We start from the raw sequence: 21,404 nt of genomic DNA on the forward strand, positions 1-21,404 counted from the left end.
GCTGGAAGCAGTGCCCACCAAAAAGCACACACATAAATACCTCAGTCCTTTGTTTAATAAAGGAGATTGCTTACAACCTCCCAGAGCCTGTGTCCTTTGGTTCTGCATCTATTCACCCCCTGCCCCCGGGATCAGAGACAGTGGGATCCCAGCTGCAGAACCAGCAACAGAAGGCAACCAGAGGAAATCTTGAGCTTGTAGACTGTGCTCTGTCAGTTTATCAGAACTCCATTTTTCAATGCTAAAACTCTGAACCTCTGAAGTTCCAGTGTAATAATAGTAATAATAATATAAAGGGGACAGAAGTCTACATACCTTAATGGAAAGTTACATCTGAACCTGTTTATCCTTTATCATAAAGCCTGTGAGCAAAGCAAGCCTGTCTGTATTTTTAATAAGAAACTTATGAACCAATGAACTACCGAAGCGGCGTAGCCTTGGTAGGGGGTGGTCGGGGGAAGAGCTGTTAAACTGGTAAAGTTATCACTATCCAAGTCATCAAATACCATTAGATCTGAGAAGGGTAAATTTCACCTGAGTAAGCAAAAATGAAGTAGCTTCCAAATGTATTAAAATGGCAGGGACTTACTGGCTACCTAGACGGCTACCCTGGGTTCCTCCATGGTCACTGGAGACAGAGGTCCTAGGACAGTATAAGTCTTCAGATGCCAGGTCCAGAAGATCTGACAGACTTTCCTGTGGGGTGGGAGTTTGGGGAGACTGGCCTACCTTGTCTTGGAAAATCGGGGCAATCAATTCCCCAGTGTCCTGCTTGTCCACAGTCTGGACAGGGTCTTGGCAGCAGTTGAGGTGAAAGGCAGTATTTTCTGCCCTGTGACTGTATTTGCTACTTTTAAAACAAGCTCCAGGTGGAAGTTCTTCTCTACCCATCCATCTTGTTTGGAGGAGATGGGGTGCTGCCAGGAGCTGGCATGTCTCTATCATGAAAAGCTTTTTAATTAAACATTTTAAATGCCATATTCTCAGATCTCTGAAGCTTTTGAGGACCATTATCTGTTAGATGTATCTAAACTAGACAAATGTTTATTTTTTAGTTACTTGTTTTAGGCTTAACTTTGAAAACATATATGTAAGCTAAATCTGAACATATCAAATAAGTTGATTCTTTATGAAGTGACTGATGGTTCATTTGTATATCTTATAAGATTAGGATTTTATAGCTTTATCCATGTTAAGGTTAGCCTTAAAAAATATCAATTTCTGAAAAGCAAGGAAGTTAGACATACATTCCTAAATCAGTCTCTGTTAGCCTGAACAGATCTTAGGTAAGGAGAGTCCCTTTGCCAGGCTACTTAGGTCACCATCTTGCTACATCATGAGATGGGAATACCTCAGTCTCCGATGTCTAGCTGTGGTCCTAAATTTTTATTTCAAGAATGAAGACATAGAGTATAACCATAATTTGTAGAAAGTAAAACCAAGTTTCAACAGTGTAAACAATTTAGTATCTCTAGAAGGCAAAACCAAGTTTTAACAGTGTAAACCATTCAGTGTCTCTAAAATCAATACCAAGTGGATTACTCTTACGTTACAAAATCTGGCTGCCAGCAAGCTACATCCCTGTACGTGAATGCATGGAGGTGCAGCTTTAATACTGCATTAAACCAGCCTTGTTTTAGACCCTATCTTTCATAAACCTTGTTTTCAGGACAAGACAGGAATTATCATACAAAAATCCATTCTAATCCAAAGTATCTTGGAGACCTGTTGTCTCTTTGGTAGGCCCACTCCATGTGGTCACCTTTAATCAAGATGGCAAAGTCATATGACCTCCCTCTTCTCCAGCCTTACTCAAAATGGTGACGGCCCACATGGCTGTACTTAATTAAGATAGTGGCAGACCATGTGTTGTTTCCAGATCAGTTCAAATTTGGAGTTACAAGTTTTAAGTTAACTTTTTGTTGCAGATTTTTAACCATACCCAATTCCTTAGCTGTTTTTTTTTTAAGGTAGAACAGCATAAAATAACGTTAATATTATTCATACCCAAATGACGTATGAGTCTCTGTCATTACATCAGATTCAGTGGCCAGAAAGCCCAGAGGCAAACTTTGAGCCCAGGCAGCTAGTTGCAGTAGTAACAGCTGAGCTATTACCAAGTCACATGGAACTCAGGCATCCAAGACCAGTCAGAAACAAGCATGCAGTGGCCACACACAGTTACACACCCAACTGAGCCTGATGTAATTCCATGGGGCTCCCATGTCCACAAGAATATATACAGGCACAGATCCATCCAACCATATAAAGTGGACAGAACTTCTCTAACAGCAAGACAAACAAAACTTTCCATGAAAACAGACTCTATTACAAATTATATAGACTTAAAAACCATTCCAGATGAGCAATTTACAAATCCTGAAATAAGAGCTTAAAGTATAGAGCAGCATTTAAGAAACCACAGGAATAAAAGATTTTTATGAGTGAGGAAATAAAGCCTTAGAGACTTTGGAATGTGGGTCTGTAGGCCAAAAGAGCCAGAGCCACGGGGAGAAAATTATGGGCTAGAGCTTAAGGTGTGGCTCTCCCAGGCTGTTGGGAGAAGGGAGCAAGCAGCCACGTGCTGGGCACAAAGCAGCCAGTCTCTCCGGCTCTGACTCCCATGTTGTAACAAATGAAAGGATGAGACATTTACACAGTTTAGGGTGGGACAGCAGACAGAACTAGACAAGGAGAATGAATCTGTCACGGGTAGAGTGGGCCGGTAGAATTCCATCATGATAGGGTGGGAGAAGAGATAGAAACAGGCTAAGAGAATGGATCTGCTACAAGAAGAATCCCCACATGGCCAGACCAAACGCCAGGAGAGCCTAGTGAGTAAAAAGGCAAAGTGGGTACCTTTTTGTGGGCCCTGCCAGGGTATGCAACTAAGAGAAGCCACCAGGAACAGCAGAGTTAGAGCAAGAGGTTTATTGAGGGGTGGGGAGAAAGAGTGAAAGGGAATCTCGGAGTGGAGACATGAGAGACAGGTAGACAGATGAACAGGAGATGGGTGGAAGTGCAAAACTCAAAACCCTGGATGAGGGAGCTCAAACCATTTGTCCTATGGTGTGAGACAGCCCCAATTTGGATAAATTTCTCAGTAGACAACCCAGGGGTGATTGAAGATCGGGCTTGGATCAGCAGTTACCCATTTCCAAGTTTTTTTTTTTTTTTTGCCACACCAAAGCCTATGTCAATGTGTCCAGTGTTATAGTCTGGGGTCTAGAGGGTGGGTGTGGGAGCTGTCTTTGTGCAGAACCTTCTCCTACACAAAGGACTCCACAGAGCAGAGATGGTCTCTGCTTCAGAAATGGGTTGGGATTGCCCTGCACAGTCTCATCCTGGTAGGAACCCCAAAAGTCTTTGACCCAGATGGGGTCAAGACTCAGAAGAGGTCCTAGAATTCTAAAGGCTTTGGTTTGGAAATGGGTGACTTACCCAAGCCCAAGAGTTGATCAGTCGGGCAGAGGGGGAGATAAAAAGAAGAGTGTCTTTTCATGAGGCCAGGGGACCAGCTGGGAAAGCTCAACTCTTCCCAGCCAATGCACCAAGATGAAAGGTATTTGTACCCCATAGTAGGCTTCTCCACCAATGCAGTAAGCCAGATCAAGCCAAATTAAAAGTAAAAGTAAAAAAAAGTAAAAGACGAGGTTTATTGGGCCAAGCACTCCTGGGTGACCTTTCCAGGCCCCAGAGGTGAGGTGGGGGAAGGGAGCAGGGGAAACCACATGGCCAGTCCAGAGGAGGGGGCTTAAATACCCTGTAGGTGTGGTCTTGAGTGGCTGGCAGCCCCAGGGGAGGAGCCCGGGCTTTTGTTGTTGTTTTTTTTCTGAGAGGGCAGGGTTTGGAGAGAGAGGAATGGGGCCGAGCTGGAGGTTCCAGCTGAACGATATGTAATATAAACACTTTGAATTGTAAGATAAAAAAACTGTATGTGAGAGAAAAGAGTAAATGAAAATTAAGGTGCTACCAGCTTCAAAAAATGGTTATAAATATGAAATTTCTATGTAGGCTGTCCATAATAAAAATAACATATTATAGCTGCACGAAGGAGAAGGGGAAAATAAAAGCACCACTGCTAAAGAAAGAACAAATTACAAAGGAAGAAAACCAGAGGAAAACGGGGCAAAATGGCAACAGGAAATCCTGACGCCATCAGCGATTACATTAGCACATACAGTCAGAAGTGATGGAGTGGGTTACAGAATCTTAAAAACACCCAACAGAAGTATCCAACCTTGTGACACCTCGACATGACTGACTTTAGAGAGATAAGTGAAGGTATGGAATGAGATTTTCCAAATAAATGGAAGCCAAGAGAGAAGGGATGGGTATACTCATATATGATAGATATTAGCCCCAAATAGTAGTAGAAAAAGATCATCATATTGCAATGAAGAGGTTAGTCCATGAGGATGTTATAACAGCTGTAAGTGTGTGGGCATCTCAACGGGGTGATCTAAATAAATATTGCAAATATTAACAGATCTGAAGCAAGAAATAGTAGTACAATAACAATATGGGACTTCTATGCTCCTAGCATTTGACAGATAATCTAGAAAGAAAATCAATGATAAAAATTGAACTTGGGTAGCACATTTTTCCTAATAGCAGCAGAATATATATATATTTTAAAGACTATCTGGAACATTTTCCAAGATAGCTATTATGTCACAAGTTTTAATAAACTTAAAAAGATTGAAATCATATAATATCTCAATTTTGGAAACAGTAATATGAAAAATATAAATAAGTAGTTAGAGAAAAGCTAAAAATTTCTCAGATACCTAGAAATCAAACAATACACAACTAAAGGACTATAAGCATGGCAGCTCAGATGAAAAGGGATCCTGGCAACCAGGAGCCAAGGATTTTACCACAAAGTCACTGTAAGCACAACGCCTTACAGTCCTGCTCCAGGGAAAGGTTTCCTCAATGTAACAGCTCTGCTCCAGCAGGGGGGAGTTTCCCCAGTGAAGTTGTTACAGCTCTGCTCAGGTTACAGCTCTGCTCAGGTTACAGCTCTACTCAGCGCCTCCTCCACCGATCTCTCTTGGAGGGTAACAACTCTGCTCCAGTAAGGGAAAGTTTCCTCAGCAAAAGCATTGCATTTCTGCTCTGCTCCAACTCCCTTGAAAATTGTTACAGCTGGGCTCCACTCAGGCAAAAGTGTCACATCCCGCAACAAACCCCACTCAAGAGATTTATTGGGAAGGAAGAATCCAAGATTTATTGACTGTTCCTAGGGTGAGATGCAGCAGCAACCAAAAAGGGTACAGAGCTTATACAGGGTTTCTTGGGGTGGGGGAGGTGGAGATTTCCAGGGTGGCTTGGGATTGGTAGATTTTTGTAGCCTGATTCTGGGGCAAGCTCAGGTATTGGTAGAATTTTATGCTCAGGGACTGGTAGGATTCTGTGCTCAGGGATCTCAGGGACTGGTGTGGGATCCTGTACTCTGAGAGTGGTGAAATTCTGCAGTCTGACTCTGAGGCAAGCTTAGGGGTTGGTGGGATTTCAAGCCCTGGTCCTGGGGTTAAGTCAGGGGCAGGGTGTTTACTTCCTCAGCTCTTTTCACCCTGCAGTAGGGACTGACCAAGGAAGCCACTTGAAGACACCTGACATTAACCTCTGATTCTACATGCATGCACATGCATGTATGTATGCACCCTCTGTCCTTTGACACTATTCCTGGGGTGATGCTCGTAGACCTCTACTCACTTTAGATCAAGACCTAAGTAATGATGGCACTGAAGCCCAACTTGGTGAAGCAATGTGTTGTATTGGGGTAATTTACAGGAATATGTGTGATGGGTCACTTCAGGAACAGAAAGACTCAAAGACAGCTACATCATCAAAGCCCACCTCAGCATGTGCTGGGGGCCACAAGTATATGAAATAGAGATTCAGCTATATATGATAAGACTATACCTTGAAGGGTCAAGGAATTTTTTTTTTTTTTTTTTTTTTTTTTTTTTTTTTTTTTTTTTTTTTAGTGCCGAATGCCATTTATTGAAGGAGGGAGGAGGTTTTAAATACAAGCTTACAGCACAATGGGAGAACCCTGGAGGGCAGAAGTTCGCTACCGATGTTTTACAATCTTGCATCTAAGCTGCTAACACCCATTATGCAGGATACACAGACAAGGAATTTCCCTTAAGCATTCAGGAGGGTGGAACCTGGCAGGGAATTAGCATAGGGAGGACATCAAGCATCAAGGTCAAGGTCAGCAAGCAAGGCAACAGTTACCCAAAACGGGGGCCAGGGCTCTACAGGTCCCCCTTTTACTAAAACATGAGCTTCTGACTTAGGTTGCATGGGACTTCAGCAGGTCACCTTACCTGTCATGGAGACATCTGCCCAGGCCACACAGGCACTCTGTCTTAGGTTGGTGAGCGCCCCCCAGGCATCACCCGTCTTTGAATACTCATTATCATACAGGTTCAGTCGTGTGTGAGCTGCATAGTTAACTGCTGCCAAAGATCTCAAAGTGGTGCTAGGCTTGCAATCTGTGTGTTCGACACAGAAAAGACCAACAGAAGTCCTAACCCACCCATAGCCAGTAGGCTAAAGGCAACTGAGCCATTCCCTTCCTGAAAATTGGAGTCCTTGTAAGATGGTATCCCAAAAGCAAATGGAACGTGAGTTTATAAATTTATAATTTTCAAAGGGGTCAAGGAATACTTCTAGAGGAAAGTCAAATATCAGGAAATATTTGATGTTATTCAGCTTTTAATATATCAGCTGTTTCCTGCTATTAGTTTCTTGTGTGCTCATATACTACTAGGTCTTAATGGCAAACAGTATAAGCTTCTCGGACTAACTGCTGATCTGAACTAGGTAACACCCCTACAGAGGCTAGGGGACAGGCAGATTGTATATGCACATCTTTGTTTCGTGTGCAAATGAAGCTCAGACCATCCCTTGCCTTTGGGCCTAGTGGCATTCCAGAGCTATTGACTCAGGACAAAAGGGTGTTTTATGTAATCAGGTGAGAGTGAAGACTGGGGCAGGATTCCTGGTCCGGGCAGAGTCACATGGCTGGAGAAGGGAGAACAGGGCAGAGTTTTTGTATGAGTAGGGATTGGGTCAAATCAGGAGAAGAGGAAGGAAAGATGGAGGACAGAGGAACGGAGGATGAGGATGAGATTGAGAGCTTAAGAGCTTAGTTATTACTAGGGCTATGAGGGGACAGAAAAAGAAAGGACAGAGAGGAACTGAGTGTCAGAATGGAACTGAAGCTGTGTAGATAGAATTTTTGTCTTAGAGAAATAAAGTGGATGGACAAAAGAGCCCAGTGTACTTACATTCTTTTCCCTCAGATGCCACCCCCACACTGGCTGTGGCATCTCCCCTAGGACTCTGGAAGGAGTCTTTTCAGGGCAGGCCCCAGGGAAAATTCTGATAAGCATGGGTGATATGATGATAGCTCATGAACACTGGAAATCTGGAGCATACTGTATAACTTGCAGGTAGCTTGACAGGAAGGAGAGTCCCTTCCTCGGGCAGGACAGTTGGCTATGGCGGTATTTTATTTGTACTGAAATGTGATTTTCATTGTATGTTAATAAATAAAGTTGCCTGGGGATCAGAGCTATTAGAGCCATAGCAAGAGCATGGTGGTGGGGGCGGGGGCGGCGGGGGCGGTGGGGGCGGCGGCGGCAGCGGCGGCAGCAGCACACGCCTTTAATCTCAGCACTTGGTAGAAGAGCTAGGTAGATCTCTGTGTGTTCAGGGATACAGCCAGCATTGGAGACATATGCCTTTAAGTATGGAGGGAGGTACTTATAGGCAGTGATGAGGCAGTCATGTGTTTCGGTTTACAACCAATGAGAAGGCAGAACAGAAAGACTATTTAAAGACAGACACACAGGAAGTAGCTTTCTTTCAGGGAAGCTAGGAACACTGCAGGAGGTAAGATTTTAGCTCTGAGCTCTGACCTCTCGGCTTTCTCTTTTACATTGGTTCTGTGTTTCTTATTTTAATAAGATATTTGGTTACATCTACATCTGATGCTTTTCTCTAAAGATTTAACACTATTGGTCTTCTAATCATCCCAGTTCAATTAAAATTTAAAGCTGACTTTGGAGTTGGAGAATGGCTCTCTCCTTCTTTAAACTCAAGCATGTTGTTAAAAGGAAAATGCAAACTCCCTGTATCGTGCCAGAATAAAAGAACCATCTTCTGCTATGGGATAGGACAAAAGCCAAATTAATTAAGGGACTATTCTACTAATCTCAACTACTTGATTCTTTTCTGATTCTTTAAACACTTCTTAAAGTATAAATTTTATATCAAAATTTACAAGATTAATACATATATATATATATACATTTTAAACTTTGTTAAGATATTAATGGTCATATAGAGTAATAACTAATTCTAGAAAAAAGGCTTCAATTAGCTGCATATATATGTCTTTGTGTTTGAGTCTCTTATCTTTTCTTCAGGAAATCACAGCCAGGCCTAACATCAACTGAAGTCTCCAGGAAGAAGATGGGGCCCTACAACAACAACAATTCCATGTGGACAATAATAATATCATTAAGCTGACAAACATCATCCACAGATCAGTTTTGAACTACAAGGTGCTCAGAGCAGATTTGAGATGACTAGCTGAGATGATCCAGTCTCAAAGACTACTTGAATAAGGACTTGAGATAAACCCTGAACTTTGGCATTATACACAGACTGGATAATGAAGGATATAGTTACCTTTCCTAGAATTTGACAATTAACCTAAAATTTTTCTTTCAGGATAAAGATAACTTCGCCCATACCCAGCAGGAAGCAATTTTTTTTTTTTTTTTTTTTTTTTTTGGTTTTTCGAGACAGGGTTTCTCTGTGTAGCTTTGCGCCTTTCCTGGAGCTCACTTGGTAGCCCAGGCTGGCCTCGAACTCACAGAGATCCGCCTGCCTCTGCCTCCCGAGTGCTGGGATTAAAGGCATGCGCCACCAACGCCCGGCCATCAGGAAGCAATTTTAAGAATACGACGCCCACATTCCCAAAGAGGTGGTGTGGGGCGGGTAGTTTTTTGGTCTTTTTAATTTGTTTTTGGGTCTGGGATAATTTTCATTGATTAGGGGGGTTGGTTACAAGTTGTTGTCAAGGGTTAGGAAAAAGGCTAAGCAAAGGAGATTAGATTTAAGGTTCTTATTTTTAAAAAAAGAAAGAAAAGAAAAGAAAAAGACAATTACTAGTTTTAAATACTTTACATTGGATTGGATTGTTTTATATTGTATACAAATTTGAAATTGATATTATTAGAAAATGCTATATGTATATTTCTAATTGTATTTATACCATTCATTTAACAATGTAATGCAATTTTCTGATCCTTGAATGTTATTATTACCAACTACTAGGATATAAAGAAATGAAAGTTAGTAGTTAGACATTACAATAGAACTTGTAGTCATATTAGATATGTTTTAAAAATTGAGCAGATATATTTTAGACAGGTCATCTTCAAACCCTTCAGAGATCTACAGAATATGGCATTTAAAATGTTTTAATAACTTAGAAATTTTTCTTTTTTGAGACATGTCAGCTCCTGGCAGTACCAATCTACTTCAGAGAAAATATGGGCATTGAAGAAACTGCATATGGAGTTAACTTTCATTGTGGCAAAAGTTAGCCACTGGACAACAAAGTATCCTCGAATCAACAGGACAAAGTGGACAGACAGGACACGAAACAAAGGACTACTGATTGTTGCCAAAACAAGTGTGGTTATAGCTTTATCAAAAGGCATCTTCTGAGGCCAGGACAATATGGCACTATCCCTGAAGTGGCCTTCGCAATCCGGAAAAGGTACAGTGCCCTTTTCTTTGAAGGCAGCTGAACAGGCAGTGGGCTGATGGCTTCTGTTGTGCAATGGAACAGCAGCTGAAAGCTCACGCCTCTCAATAGTAGACTGGCATTTAATAGAGGGGTGTGGAGAAGAAGGGGATGCTGAGATGAAGCCATGTATACACAGCCAAGAAGAATGGACAGCTGAATTCAAAAACCATCAACAATTTCCAGAATTTAAAATCCTGAATCATGACACGACACTAGTGGAATTCAGGTGTTTCTGGTACATGGACTGGTCTCACCCAATGTGAGGTTGAACTGTTGACCTTGTATACATCCTACTTCACTAATGAGTCTGCCAGATACGCTAAGCCTATAGGCTGAAGATGATGCCCCAACACTGCGGAGAAACCTCAGATGGCTGTCCAGGCAGCTGGCTGTTTCTGTCAACTCACAAATTTTTTGGAAGTTGCTTGCATGCACTTCCTGTTTTTATTTTTGTTAGCTAATAGTATTTCCTTCTTGGGTCTCTGAGGGAGTTGAAGGTTAGTTAGTTATAGTTGAAAATTAATTAGGATAGAAAGTGAATTAGATACATTTTGGACTTACCAAAATAGGATAGATAAGGGAATTATTTTCTCTGATTTGTCAAATACAAATGGACTAGACATCGTTTAGGTATTTGTTACTTGTATATATTGTATGTAGTTATTGTACTTTTGTATATAGTTTTTCTTTTGTTAGTTATAACCTTTTGCCTTTTTTCTTTTTATTAAAATAGAAAAGGGGAAATATGGTGGTATTTTATTTGTACTGAAATGTGATTTTCATTGTATGTTAATAAATAAAGTTGCCCGGGGATCAGAGCTATTAGAGCCATAGCAAGAGCCTGGTGGTGGTGGCGGCGGTGGCGGCGGCAGCGGCGGCGCACGCCTTTAATCTCAGCACTTGGTAGAAGAGCTAGGTAGATCTCTGTGTGTTCAGGGATACAGCCAGAATTGGAGGCATATGCCTTTAAGTATGGAGGGTGGTACTTACAGGCAGTGATGAGGCAGTCATGTGTTTCGGTTTACAACCAATGAGAAGGCAGACTATTTAAAGACAGACACACAGGAAGTAGCTTTCTTTCAGGGAAGCTAGGAACACTGCAGGAGGTAAGATTTTAGCTCTGAGCTCTGACCTCTCGGCTTTCTCTTTTATATTGGTTCTGTGTTTCTTATTTTAATAAGATGTTTGGTTACATCTACAGTTGGCCTTTGCCTCTTCCAGGCAGCCTAGTTGGTCTGAACCTCTAAAATGCTTGGCTGGTCTTCTTCCTGGCAGCATCTCTTGGACACTCTTAGAGAGGTAGGGGTTCTGATGAATATGGTCAATTTCAGGAACTTCCTAAAACTTCTGAGTTGTTTTTCCTGGGTTTTTAATGAGTTTCCATGCAGAATGGAATGTTTCATCTCCCTTAGAACAACCTGTGTTATAACAAGATTCCAAGCAGCATGGACTGTTTCAGCTTAGAGAAAAATCACTACATGATGCCCCCCCCCCACATGTATTCAACCACAGGAGTATGCAAGCATGCACATGCACACACACACACACACACACACACACACACACACACACACACACGCAAACAATAAACGCACATTTAAAAAAAGATAGATACTTAGTATTTGAGAAGATATCAGTGACTGGCAAGAGGGCCCAGCTGGCAAAGATACGTGTTGTGCAAGCCTGGTGACATCCCTGTAACTGTGTAAAAGTAGAAGGTGAGCGCTGCTTTTCAAGGTTGTCCTCCGACCCTCACACACCTGCCATGGCCTCATCCCCACTCACACCTTATGCATGTGGGCTCTCATGCACACACACATGAGTTGATTAAATGTTTTTAAGATAGGCTATGGAGAAATTAGAAATCTTCCACACTCATAGTAGAAACTGAAAATGATTTGTCACTTTGGGGAACTGTTTGGGTTTTCCTCAGAAAATGAGTGTGGTGGTTTGAGTGAGAATGCCCTCCATCAGCCCATCTGTTTGAATTCTGTGTCCCTAGTTGGTGGGACTTTTTGGGAAGGATTAGGAGATGTGGCCTTGGAGGAAGTGCGTTCCGGGGGTGGGCACTGAGGTTTCAAAACACTTGTGCCCTTCCCAGTGTACCCTCTGCCTCCTGCTTGCAGATTAGGATGTGAGCCCTCAGCTGTTTGTGCTGACATGCCCTTGCTCCACCATCACGGACTCTAACCCTCTGAAACTGTACACCCAGTGTCTTGATCACAGTAACAGTAATGAAGACAGTCGGCTACAGAGTTACTATTTGAACTAGAATTGTATTTCTGGTGTATACCAGAGAGTCAAAACATAAAACGTATGCCAACACAAAACATATGTATACTCATAGTCCAAGCCCAGAAACAATCTGATGCACCTCAGTTGCTGAGTGGATAAGTAGTAGGTGTACCCACTGTGCTATCCAGTCTCTCACTGCTATAATAAATATTAGTATCTGATAGAGATAAGTCTAAAAGAGAAAGGGTTTATTTTTGGCCTGAGGTTTTAGTCCATGGAGGGCTGGTTCCATTGTTTCTGGGCTGTGGTGAACCTGAGCATCATGGTGAGGAGGGCATGGAGCAGGGAAGGTGGTCATATCATGGGGTCCAAGAAGAAGAGGAAAGGTAGACCCCAAGAATCTCCTGCCCCAGTGACCTATTTTTTTTCTATCCTAAAATTTCCAGAACTTCCTCCAAATAGCATCAACAATTGGGGACTAGCATTCAACCTATGAACCTTTGGGGGCATTTTCTATTCAAACCATAATATGATCACAATGGAACATTATTTTATATAAGCAGAATAAAGTATTGATTCATGCTTCAAGAGTGAAAACATAATAAATGATAGAAATCTGGTACAAAAGGCCAACTACTGTATGTGGAAAGGTATGTCAGAAATGTTCTGTCTCACTGGAAAATCCCAGGTTTGGTGACTCTGTGTGCCTGCACTAGCTCTGGAGGTTCATCACTACAAAAAGGATACAGACATTATTCTTACTGTGGCACATTTTTTCCCTGTGCCAGGGTGCTTAGATCACATCTTTAAGTGGTTTTGTGCTGTAGCTGTAGAATATACGGCCTCCTCTTCTCCCACACAGATGTGCAGAGGGTCTTTGAGTGTGAGTACCATACAGACACCTCACCTTGAAGCCAGTCAAATATATACCCAGTAAACTGATGTCCTTGAGCGGTGTGGTATCCAAACTATCATACCAGGCTCTGGGGCACATACTATATGATGCTGTACATACCGTACAGGGTTGGAACACAAAGGAACTAGCATACATATCCACATGCAGGCATAGAATGCCCAGCATAGAACTCATCTCAGCAGATTTAATTTATAATAATCTTGGATAGTTATCAATAGGACAAAGGCTTTTTGATGAATCTACTATGAGTACTTTTTAGTGCATAAAGACAAGTATATTGAGAATTTCCTGCAGGCATGGAAAAGATCACCCAAGGACACAATTAAATGACAAAACCATATGTAGACCTTAGACAGGGGTCATATTCATAAAAAGTTCCTTGAGCCTATCTGCTACATCATTGTGTGTGTAGGCGAGTAGGTCTGATGCCCAATGACACAATGGAAGATGGTTTTGTAATTTCTTATATAGTAGAATTGTAATGAGAAGAAGTTTATTCTTGTTCCTCCTTTGGCTCTTTTTCACTCAACATGGTTGTACTTACAAACCTATTGCGTTACACACATGGGAAAATGATCAGGAGGTAAGCACAATGGTCTCAGCTTCCATGTTAAATCTCGGATGGTTCATTTGTTCCCCTTGGATTTTTGTCATTGGGAAAATTGTGTCTTCCTGCATGGGGACAGGTTTTTGTCTTTCTGTTCCAGTGAGCTGTCGTCAGCATAGCAAAATTTCTCATCTAATAGTGTAAGGTGATTGCTTTAACACAGCATTTCCAAAGATAATGCATAATAAAGTCCCTTGTTGCCCTAAAAAAAAAAAAAGTTCTGTTTAATTAATGATGCTGAAGTCAAGCTTCTCCATAACTCCAGGGACTGCCTGGCATGGAGTCAACTGCTTCTTAGGCCCCCTAACTCAATCCACCAGCCCCATTGACTCTAAACGGAGCTGCCGTCCTGATGGCAGACCCTGGAGGGCTCTTTCTTCAGATAATGCTAAGAGCAAACTATTGGTCATTGAAGATGTCAAGTGCACCAATGATTGTGTGATCAGAATTAAGAAACAAGGAAGAAATTGTTCCAAAAATGGAGTGCACTGTGATGATTCCCAAGCAGAAATTAGAGAAGTGTCCTCCACTGTCTAGGGGAGCTCTCCAGCCCGTGTAAACACACTTCTCACCCAGCTCCCTCAACTGAAGACTGTACATTCTTGTGCACTGAGCAGCGAGGGGCCTGCTCTTGATGGGAATCACCTGAGGTAGGATGTTAGGCTGTTTGTTTCTTGAACTCCAGGGCACCTGTCAGGGGCATACTAAAGTTCCTTGGCTGCCCAGATGTCCCTGTTTCTTCTCTCAGCTCCTTGAGCCCCCCTTTCCTTCCTCTCTCTTTGTGGCTTTCTGAGATATTATTTCATTTTTTATTCCTTTTATCTCATTTTTTTTTCCTGTTCCAAGCTTTCCTACACTCACACCTCCAGAAGGGATAGGTTCCCTTGGTCCTCCAAGCCTTTCTCAGGGGTTCTCAGATGGGCCTCTCTTCTTTTTCCTTTGGTATATTGATAATTTAAATTGAACTGGAAACAGAGCTTGTTAAATTATTCAATTAAAATTATTCAATTAAATTCTCACAGCACTGAACAGTGAAGATGGGAAAATTGGGGCTGCAGGCTTGGCTCGGGGCTTAAAAGCACATACTGCTCTTTCAGAGGATTCAAGTTTGGTTCCCTCTTATTTAGCAGGTCACAACTGCTATAAGTCCAGCTCGGGGTGGGGGTGGGGGTGGGGGTGGGGTGGGGGGGGTGGGGGGGCGGCGGGGATCCAACATGCCCGGTGTCTGAGGCACCTGAACTCAAGTGTGATCCTGCATACACACATAATAAAAAAAAATTAAGAAAAAAAATTATCAAATTAAAAATTGTCGTTAGCCCTGAATAGTTCAGTAATTTGAGACTGTTTTCCATTTCTGCCCTTGAGCTGACTGGGTCTACCGGACAATTTGACAGTGAAATGGGGAATTAAAGCTGTCAGCTACAGAACTCAGGGCACAGCCGTATTGGCACTGAGGACCAAGTATCAGTGACTGAGTCCTTACCACACTGAACATTAAAGCAATTGATCGGGATCCATGTGGTCAAGGAACCACAGAGAAAATAACAGGCTTGACTTTGCTTCTGTAACTTTTCCTCATCCTGATAAATCTTAACCCTCTCCTTCTCCTACTGTAGGGACTTGAAGCTATCTGAAGTGGATTCCTGGGTTACTTTTCTGTCAGACATCTTTTATGTAGACTCAGGGAGTTCTATGTATATTTATGTCTCACAGAGATAACGATTCATATCTGTCACTTAACAAAAAAAGGGACATAAACAAGTTTTAATTACATACTTAAATATATCATATATATTTAGAGAGTATATTGATAAGGGTAGAGGGAGAGCATGTACACCAAGCATATCAGTTTACCAGAAGCTTACATCACACATGAGGTAGCTTTGTAAATAAGGAAATAGAAATATACAATAACAGATATGTGTGTACAGACACATATATAAATGCATATATAATTGCATTAAAATATTATTTTGTGTTAATTCTAATTCTCTTGATGGTAAGTTTGCTAATTAAGTAAAAGTTAATCTTTTAATTTATATGTGTATACTTAATTAAATCATTTAAGAAAATTGTGTGTGTGTGTGTGTGTGTGTGTGTTCATGTGTGGATGAGTGTACATGTTTGGGCACGTGCATATAGAGCCCAAAGACAATTTGGGTATTGTTCATTAGGTATCTTTTTTGTTTCTCATTTTTTAAAAAGTTATTTTGTGTGTGTGGGTGTTTTGCCTGCATGCATGTCTATGCACCATGTGCATGTCTGGTGCCCACAGAGGACGGAAGAGGGGATGTGGATCCCCTGGGACTGGAGTTACAGACACTTGTGAACCACCGTGTGGGTGCGAAGAAATTGAACATAGGTCCTTGGAAGAGTAGCCAGTATTCTTGATCACTGAACCATCTCTCCAGCCCTTCGTTTTTGCTTCTGACAGTGTCTGGCACTAGCCTGGAACTCTGTAAATAAGGTAGGTTGGCCTGCCAGTCAGCTCCAGGACCTGCCACCTCTCTCCTTGCAGGTCACCACAGCCAGCTCTTTATGTGCGGATTCTAGCGGCTGGGCTCACGTTCTGCAAGGCAAATACTGACGGCCCCCTCAGCCCTTAAAGACATTTTAAAATTTGAATAACTTGAAGCATACAAGGAAGTTGAAAGATTCAGACACTATTATAATTCAGCCTAGAGTCAAGCATTACTATTCTGCTTACTGTAGGGACTCACCTTTCCATTTCCACAGCTTTGTGCTTGTGCACCTGCAGAATTTGCCCTGCTGAATCATTTGGAAGTACAGGAGGACAATGTCACTTGAACATTATTCACTCCGTCACTACTTAACTCTTCACCTCGCACAAACAAGCGTGTCCTCTTGTATGTCCTTAGCCCCAGTGCTACCCTAAGACAATTGTCAACAATTCAGGTGATATCTAATACCGAGTCTTTTACGTGTGTTTGCATATGAGTGTGGGCAGACACGTGCCACGGCACGTGTGGAGCGCAGAGGACAGCACGTGGGAGTCCGTTCTCTTCTTCCGCCATGGGGGATGGGGGCTGATCCCAGGGATGGAACTCGGGTCATCAGGCTTGGTAGCAAGTACCTCTACCTGCTGAGCCATCTTGACAGGTATTGTTTTGAACAGGGGAGATGTGAAGCCTTCCGGAACACAGGCAGTACTTCACTGTTCTTCAAGATGGTGCTCAGCGCCAGGCAATTCTTCTGCAGAGTTATTGGTGTAATAGCAGGAGATTCTATTGTGCTTCTGGAGACACTGGCAGTCCAGGCTCAAGGTGACAATAAGGTCGGTTTCCCTGGAGGCCCTTCTCCTGGCTTGCAGGCGCCTGCCTGCTTTCTCACTGTGTCCCCACCTAGGTGTGACATCGTTCTTTTTGTCCCTTGCTGTGAGCAGCCTCACTAGCTGGTCTGCCATGTTAGGGTGACTCTTAGGCACCAGGATGTTGTGGTGGGTGAGAGGCAGTGTGCTTTGCTCTTTGGTGTTCGTCCTGGCATGCAGGAACAGGCGCTCTGAGAGATGGCCTCCGCTGCTGTGTGGTGCTCTGCTAACTCTTCCCCAGCTCCTGTTCTAATCTTTATCAGTTGACTGCACAGCAGAGCTCTCCGTAGTTGTGGGTATTGCTGAGTTCTAACTTACGTAAGGCTGACTGCTACAGTTTTAAAGAAGGCTCCACAAAACAAAACCAAGCAAGGCAACCCCCTTGACCAATACCACGGCGTATCTAATTGGAGAAGGAGGAAGAGGAAGGCCTGGGGCACAGTCAGGACACGTTTAAAGTGGGGTTGGTTCCGCTTTGGTGCCTTTTGGGTTTCTCCCTTCTGCTTGTGTCAAATGCCTGCTGGCACAGGGACTTCCAACTGCATAGACGCTCACACTTCAGTTAGATAGATTGGCTTGTCCCCTCTCTCCTCTCTCCTCTCTCTCCCCGCCTCTCTCTCTCTCTCTCTCTCTCTCTCTCTCTCTCTCTCTCTCTCTCTCTTTCTCTCTCTCTCACCTCTCCCTCCCTCTTTCTGTCTGCCTCCGTCTCTTACTCTTTCCATCAAGGATAAACACCAAGGACCAGTTATTATGCATGATGCCTTTTATGTGGTTCTGAGATGAACAGCTCTCAAGGAGTTTTTTCTCTCGGGTAAGAGTCAATTAACTTCACCCTCCATCCCTACAGTAGTGCTTGGATCTAAAAGAAAGCCTTTCATGTATCTGGTAATTGTTTGTTTTAAATTTGATATATAGCTTGCACAAATAAATGATGGATGATATTTCAGGCATTAGGCACAACCAAAACAGAAACTTTCAGAATTTTTAATTTCTTGCCAGCAAGTGAGCGTGTTAATGGACATGTATACACGCACAAGCAAAGATCTCATTTAAAGATAAATGGAAGCTGTGAAGTAAGGATTCTGGTTTTTGTGTGCCTAGTCTAGCACTTCTGGCCTTTTCTTCTAATGTTTGTAGAATACACAGTGTTCATGCATTTGCTTAAATCCTTCTCATCTAGATCTAGTCCCTTCTCTTTATCTCTCAGGTAATCCACCCTTGGGATTTTTCTCTATCTCTGATCAGAAACATTTCTCAAATGAATCACTCTCAGTAGCCAGATAACACTGAGCTCAGAAAAAAGGCTTCACAATAAAAGATAATGTTGATGATTAATAACGGCATAGGAGTGGTCAGGGAGGCCATTTTTAAATAGGTGAGCAGGGATTTATGTGTAACAAGATTTCAATCTGGGGGAGCCACGGGGCACGAGGGGCCCTGACGGATCTTGTTTGTTTCCCTCTCTGCAGCCATGAGAAACCACAGCGCTGTCCGAGAGTTCGTTCTCCTTGGACTGTCCACCGACCCCTACCTTCGGCCGCTACTCTTTGCTCTCTTCCTTCTGGTCTACCTCCTCACTCTGGTGGGGAATGCCTTGATGCTGCTTGTGATCGCGGCCGATTCCCACCTCCACACGCCCATGTACTTCTTCTTGAGGCAACTGTCCTTCCTAGACCTGTGTCACTCATCGGTCACGGCTCCCCAGATGCTGGAGAATCTGCTTTCTGAGGACAAAACCATCTGGGTTGAAAGCTGCTTGGCGCAGGCCTTCTTTGTGTTCGCCACCGGCGGCACCGAGGCCTGTCTCCTCGCGGCCATGGCCTACGACCGCTATGTCGCCATCAGCTCGCCTTTGCTCTACGGCCGGGTGATGAGCCACCAGCTCTGTGTGGGGCTGGTGTGGCTCTCCTGGGGTCTGGCCTTTGGTGATGCTCTCCTCAATATCCTCCTGGCTGCCCGTTTAGATTTCTGTGAGGACCAAGCGATTCCTCACTTCAGCTGTGAGCTGTCTTCTCTCTTCCCTCTGTCCTGCTCCGATACCTCCACCAACTTCACACTCCTGCTCTGCTCCTCGGTTGTGCACTTCTTTGGGACCCTCGTTATGATTGTTGGCTCTTACGCCCGCATTGTCTCCACTGTCCTGAGGGTCAGCTCCACCAAAGGCAGAAGCAAGGCCTTCTCCACCTGCTTATCCCACCTCACAACTGTGATCTTGTTCTATGGCTCAGGTTTCATCAGCTACCTTTTACCAGCTTCAGGGTCCCCCCTGGAAATGGTCTTCTCTTTGCAATACAGCCTGATCACCCCCATGCTGAACCCCCTCATCTACAGCCTGAAGAACAAGGAGGTGAAGGCAGCTGTGGGAAGAATGATCAGAAAGCATTTTTAACCTCTTATGTATCAGACACAACATTATAATAAATCAGACATGGAACTGTGGTGCTTTGTGATCAAATGATGGACTTGAAGGAGAGTTTTTGGTTGTTCATAATGGAAGGTGCCATTGGGGACATGCCTCTTGCCTTTTTGGAAATATTTGTGAAGAACCAGAGAACTCTTAGAATGATGAGCCGTATTCAGAAAGGGATAAATGGGTCAGTGAACTCTCTTTTCCAGGAGCTCATCTTACAGAAATGTTTGTCTTTCATATCGGTATAAATAGCTATTGCTTTTGGCAGCTCAATACTCCTCCACATTTTAAAAAAATTACATCCCAAATTCTCAGGAAATCTGACTAGTCAGAATCAGATGACCATCACAGGGTTGGGGTGACCCTGTAGCCCAGCAGAGGTTGACAGCTCTGTCTTTTTCTCCTGATGAAGCATTCTAACCTAGAGGGAAATCAAGACTCAAGTGAGGTTATCCAGAAATTTTTTCTAGGAAATTCAAATATTAATAATGAATGAAAAGAAAATCCCTGCAACCAAGCCAATAATACTATATGTCCTAAAGAAACTACACCCCTGCTGCCTGGCAACTATCCTTGGGGTGATATTTTAAGGAAGAATAGCAATGTCAAATTTGATACATTTCTTTACTTGTGCCAAGAGGCATATTACATTCCTGGGGTAGCAAGATGCCAACTTGTAATTCCTGGGGCTTCTGGACAGTTCTACTTCAGATTATAAAATAAAAAGAGTATCCAATCTAATCACATGAATCTTAAATGTGGCAAACATTCTCCAGCTATACAAAGAAAAGACAAGGCAAAGTGAAGGACAGAGATAATATAAACCCAGGATTCATTATCACCTCCACCTCTCAATACCAGCTTCCTTGACGGGGGAACTGTGGCCAGTTTCAGCGGAGAACACCAGCCAACAGCCAGCGGAGAAACAGGAAGCTCTTGGTTGGTGGCACTGAATTCTGCCAGACCCCTGAAAGAGGCTGAAGTGATCTCTTCCCAGGTACTCCAGACCAGTGCTGCCACACTTTCATTTTGGCCTTGGGCAGTGCAGAGTGTTGAGCCCACCCAGACTTCTGACCTAATATATCGTAACATAACATATTTGCATGATTAAATAATGTTTTTTTTTTTTTTAGAATTTCATACATCATTTCCATCATGTACCCTTCTCCACCTACAACTCCCTCACATACCCCACACCCTTTCAAATCATGACTTTCTTCTTTCTTCTTTAATTATTGTTGTTACACACACACACACACACACACACACACACACACACACACACACACACTGCTGAGTCCATTTAGTGATGTTCGTGCCTGGAAAAGACTGATTTGCTCTTGGCAGCTTTTTTCCCTGGGGGTGGGGCCTTGTGATGTTTCCCCCATCCACGTTGCCATTTCAGCTGGTGGTGTGTCTTGTTTAGGCAGCCATGTTGATGAGAATTCATGGGGGTAGCTTCTCTGACATTTTTGGGAGACATTATCATAGCAAACGTCCTGTTCCTCTGGCTCTTACAGGGCTTCTGCTCTCTTTCCCACCATGTTCCCTGGCCCTTAGGTGTATGGGTTGTGCTAGAGATGGATTTGTTGGGGTCTGAGCATAGTTTTTAAGCTACTAAATCAGTAACAATTTCCTATGATAGTATAAGAAATTGATATATTACCATGCCTTTAATTACTTATTCATCTTCACAAGTATGTAGGGTAAGTTCTGCTGCTAGTTTTCTTCCCTTGGTGAAGGGATCAGACACAGGATGTGTGGTGCCTGTGAAGTTATTATCAGCAAGATGATGGAGCTTGAATCTAAAGTGGGTAATCCGAGCTAAACTCTGCTCTCAGTTACTGAACATACCCCACCACCGCCATATTGTGAGTCTCCCATGTCCTCTGTACAATTGTTCATGATGTGACTCAGTTACTTAAAACCAAAGAATAGTAACTGGCCATGAAACAGGAATCCAAAGTGACTTGTCAGTGAAATGGGTAGTTTGTTTTATAGGTGAAACAAAACATCTCAGAAAAATAAGGATATATGGGATTAATTACTAAGATGCACAAAACA

General features: G+C 42.9%; 1 protein-coding gene across 1 annotated transcript; it reads left to right on the forward strand.

The window, feature by feature from the left end:
- The first annotated feature begins 18,401 nt into the window (after positions 1 to 18,401).
- LOC114708511 (olfactory receptor 8S1-like) lies at positions 18,402 to 19,319 on the forward strand. Its single transcript, XM_028891840.1, has one exon. It carries the CDS (start codon positions 18,402 to 18,404, stop codon positions 19,317 to 19,319), a length of 918 nt encoding a protein of 305 aa, XP_028747673.1.
- Positions 19,320 to 21,404: the final 2,085 nt, after the last annotated feature.

This window comes from Peromyscus leucopus, chromosome 20 (genome assembly GCF_004664715.2).
Source record: "Peromyscus leucopus breed LL Stock chromosome 20, UCI_PerLeu_2.1, whole genome shotgun sequence".
In the NCBI taxonomy this organism is placed as follows: domain Eukaryota; kingdom Metazoa; phylum Chordata; class Mammalia; order Rodentia; family Cricetidae; genus Peromyscus; species Peromyscus leucopus.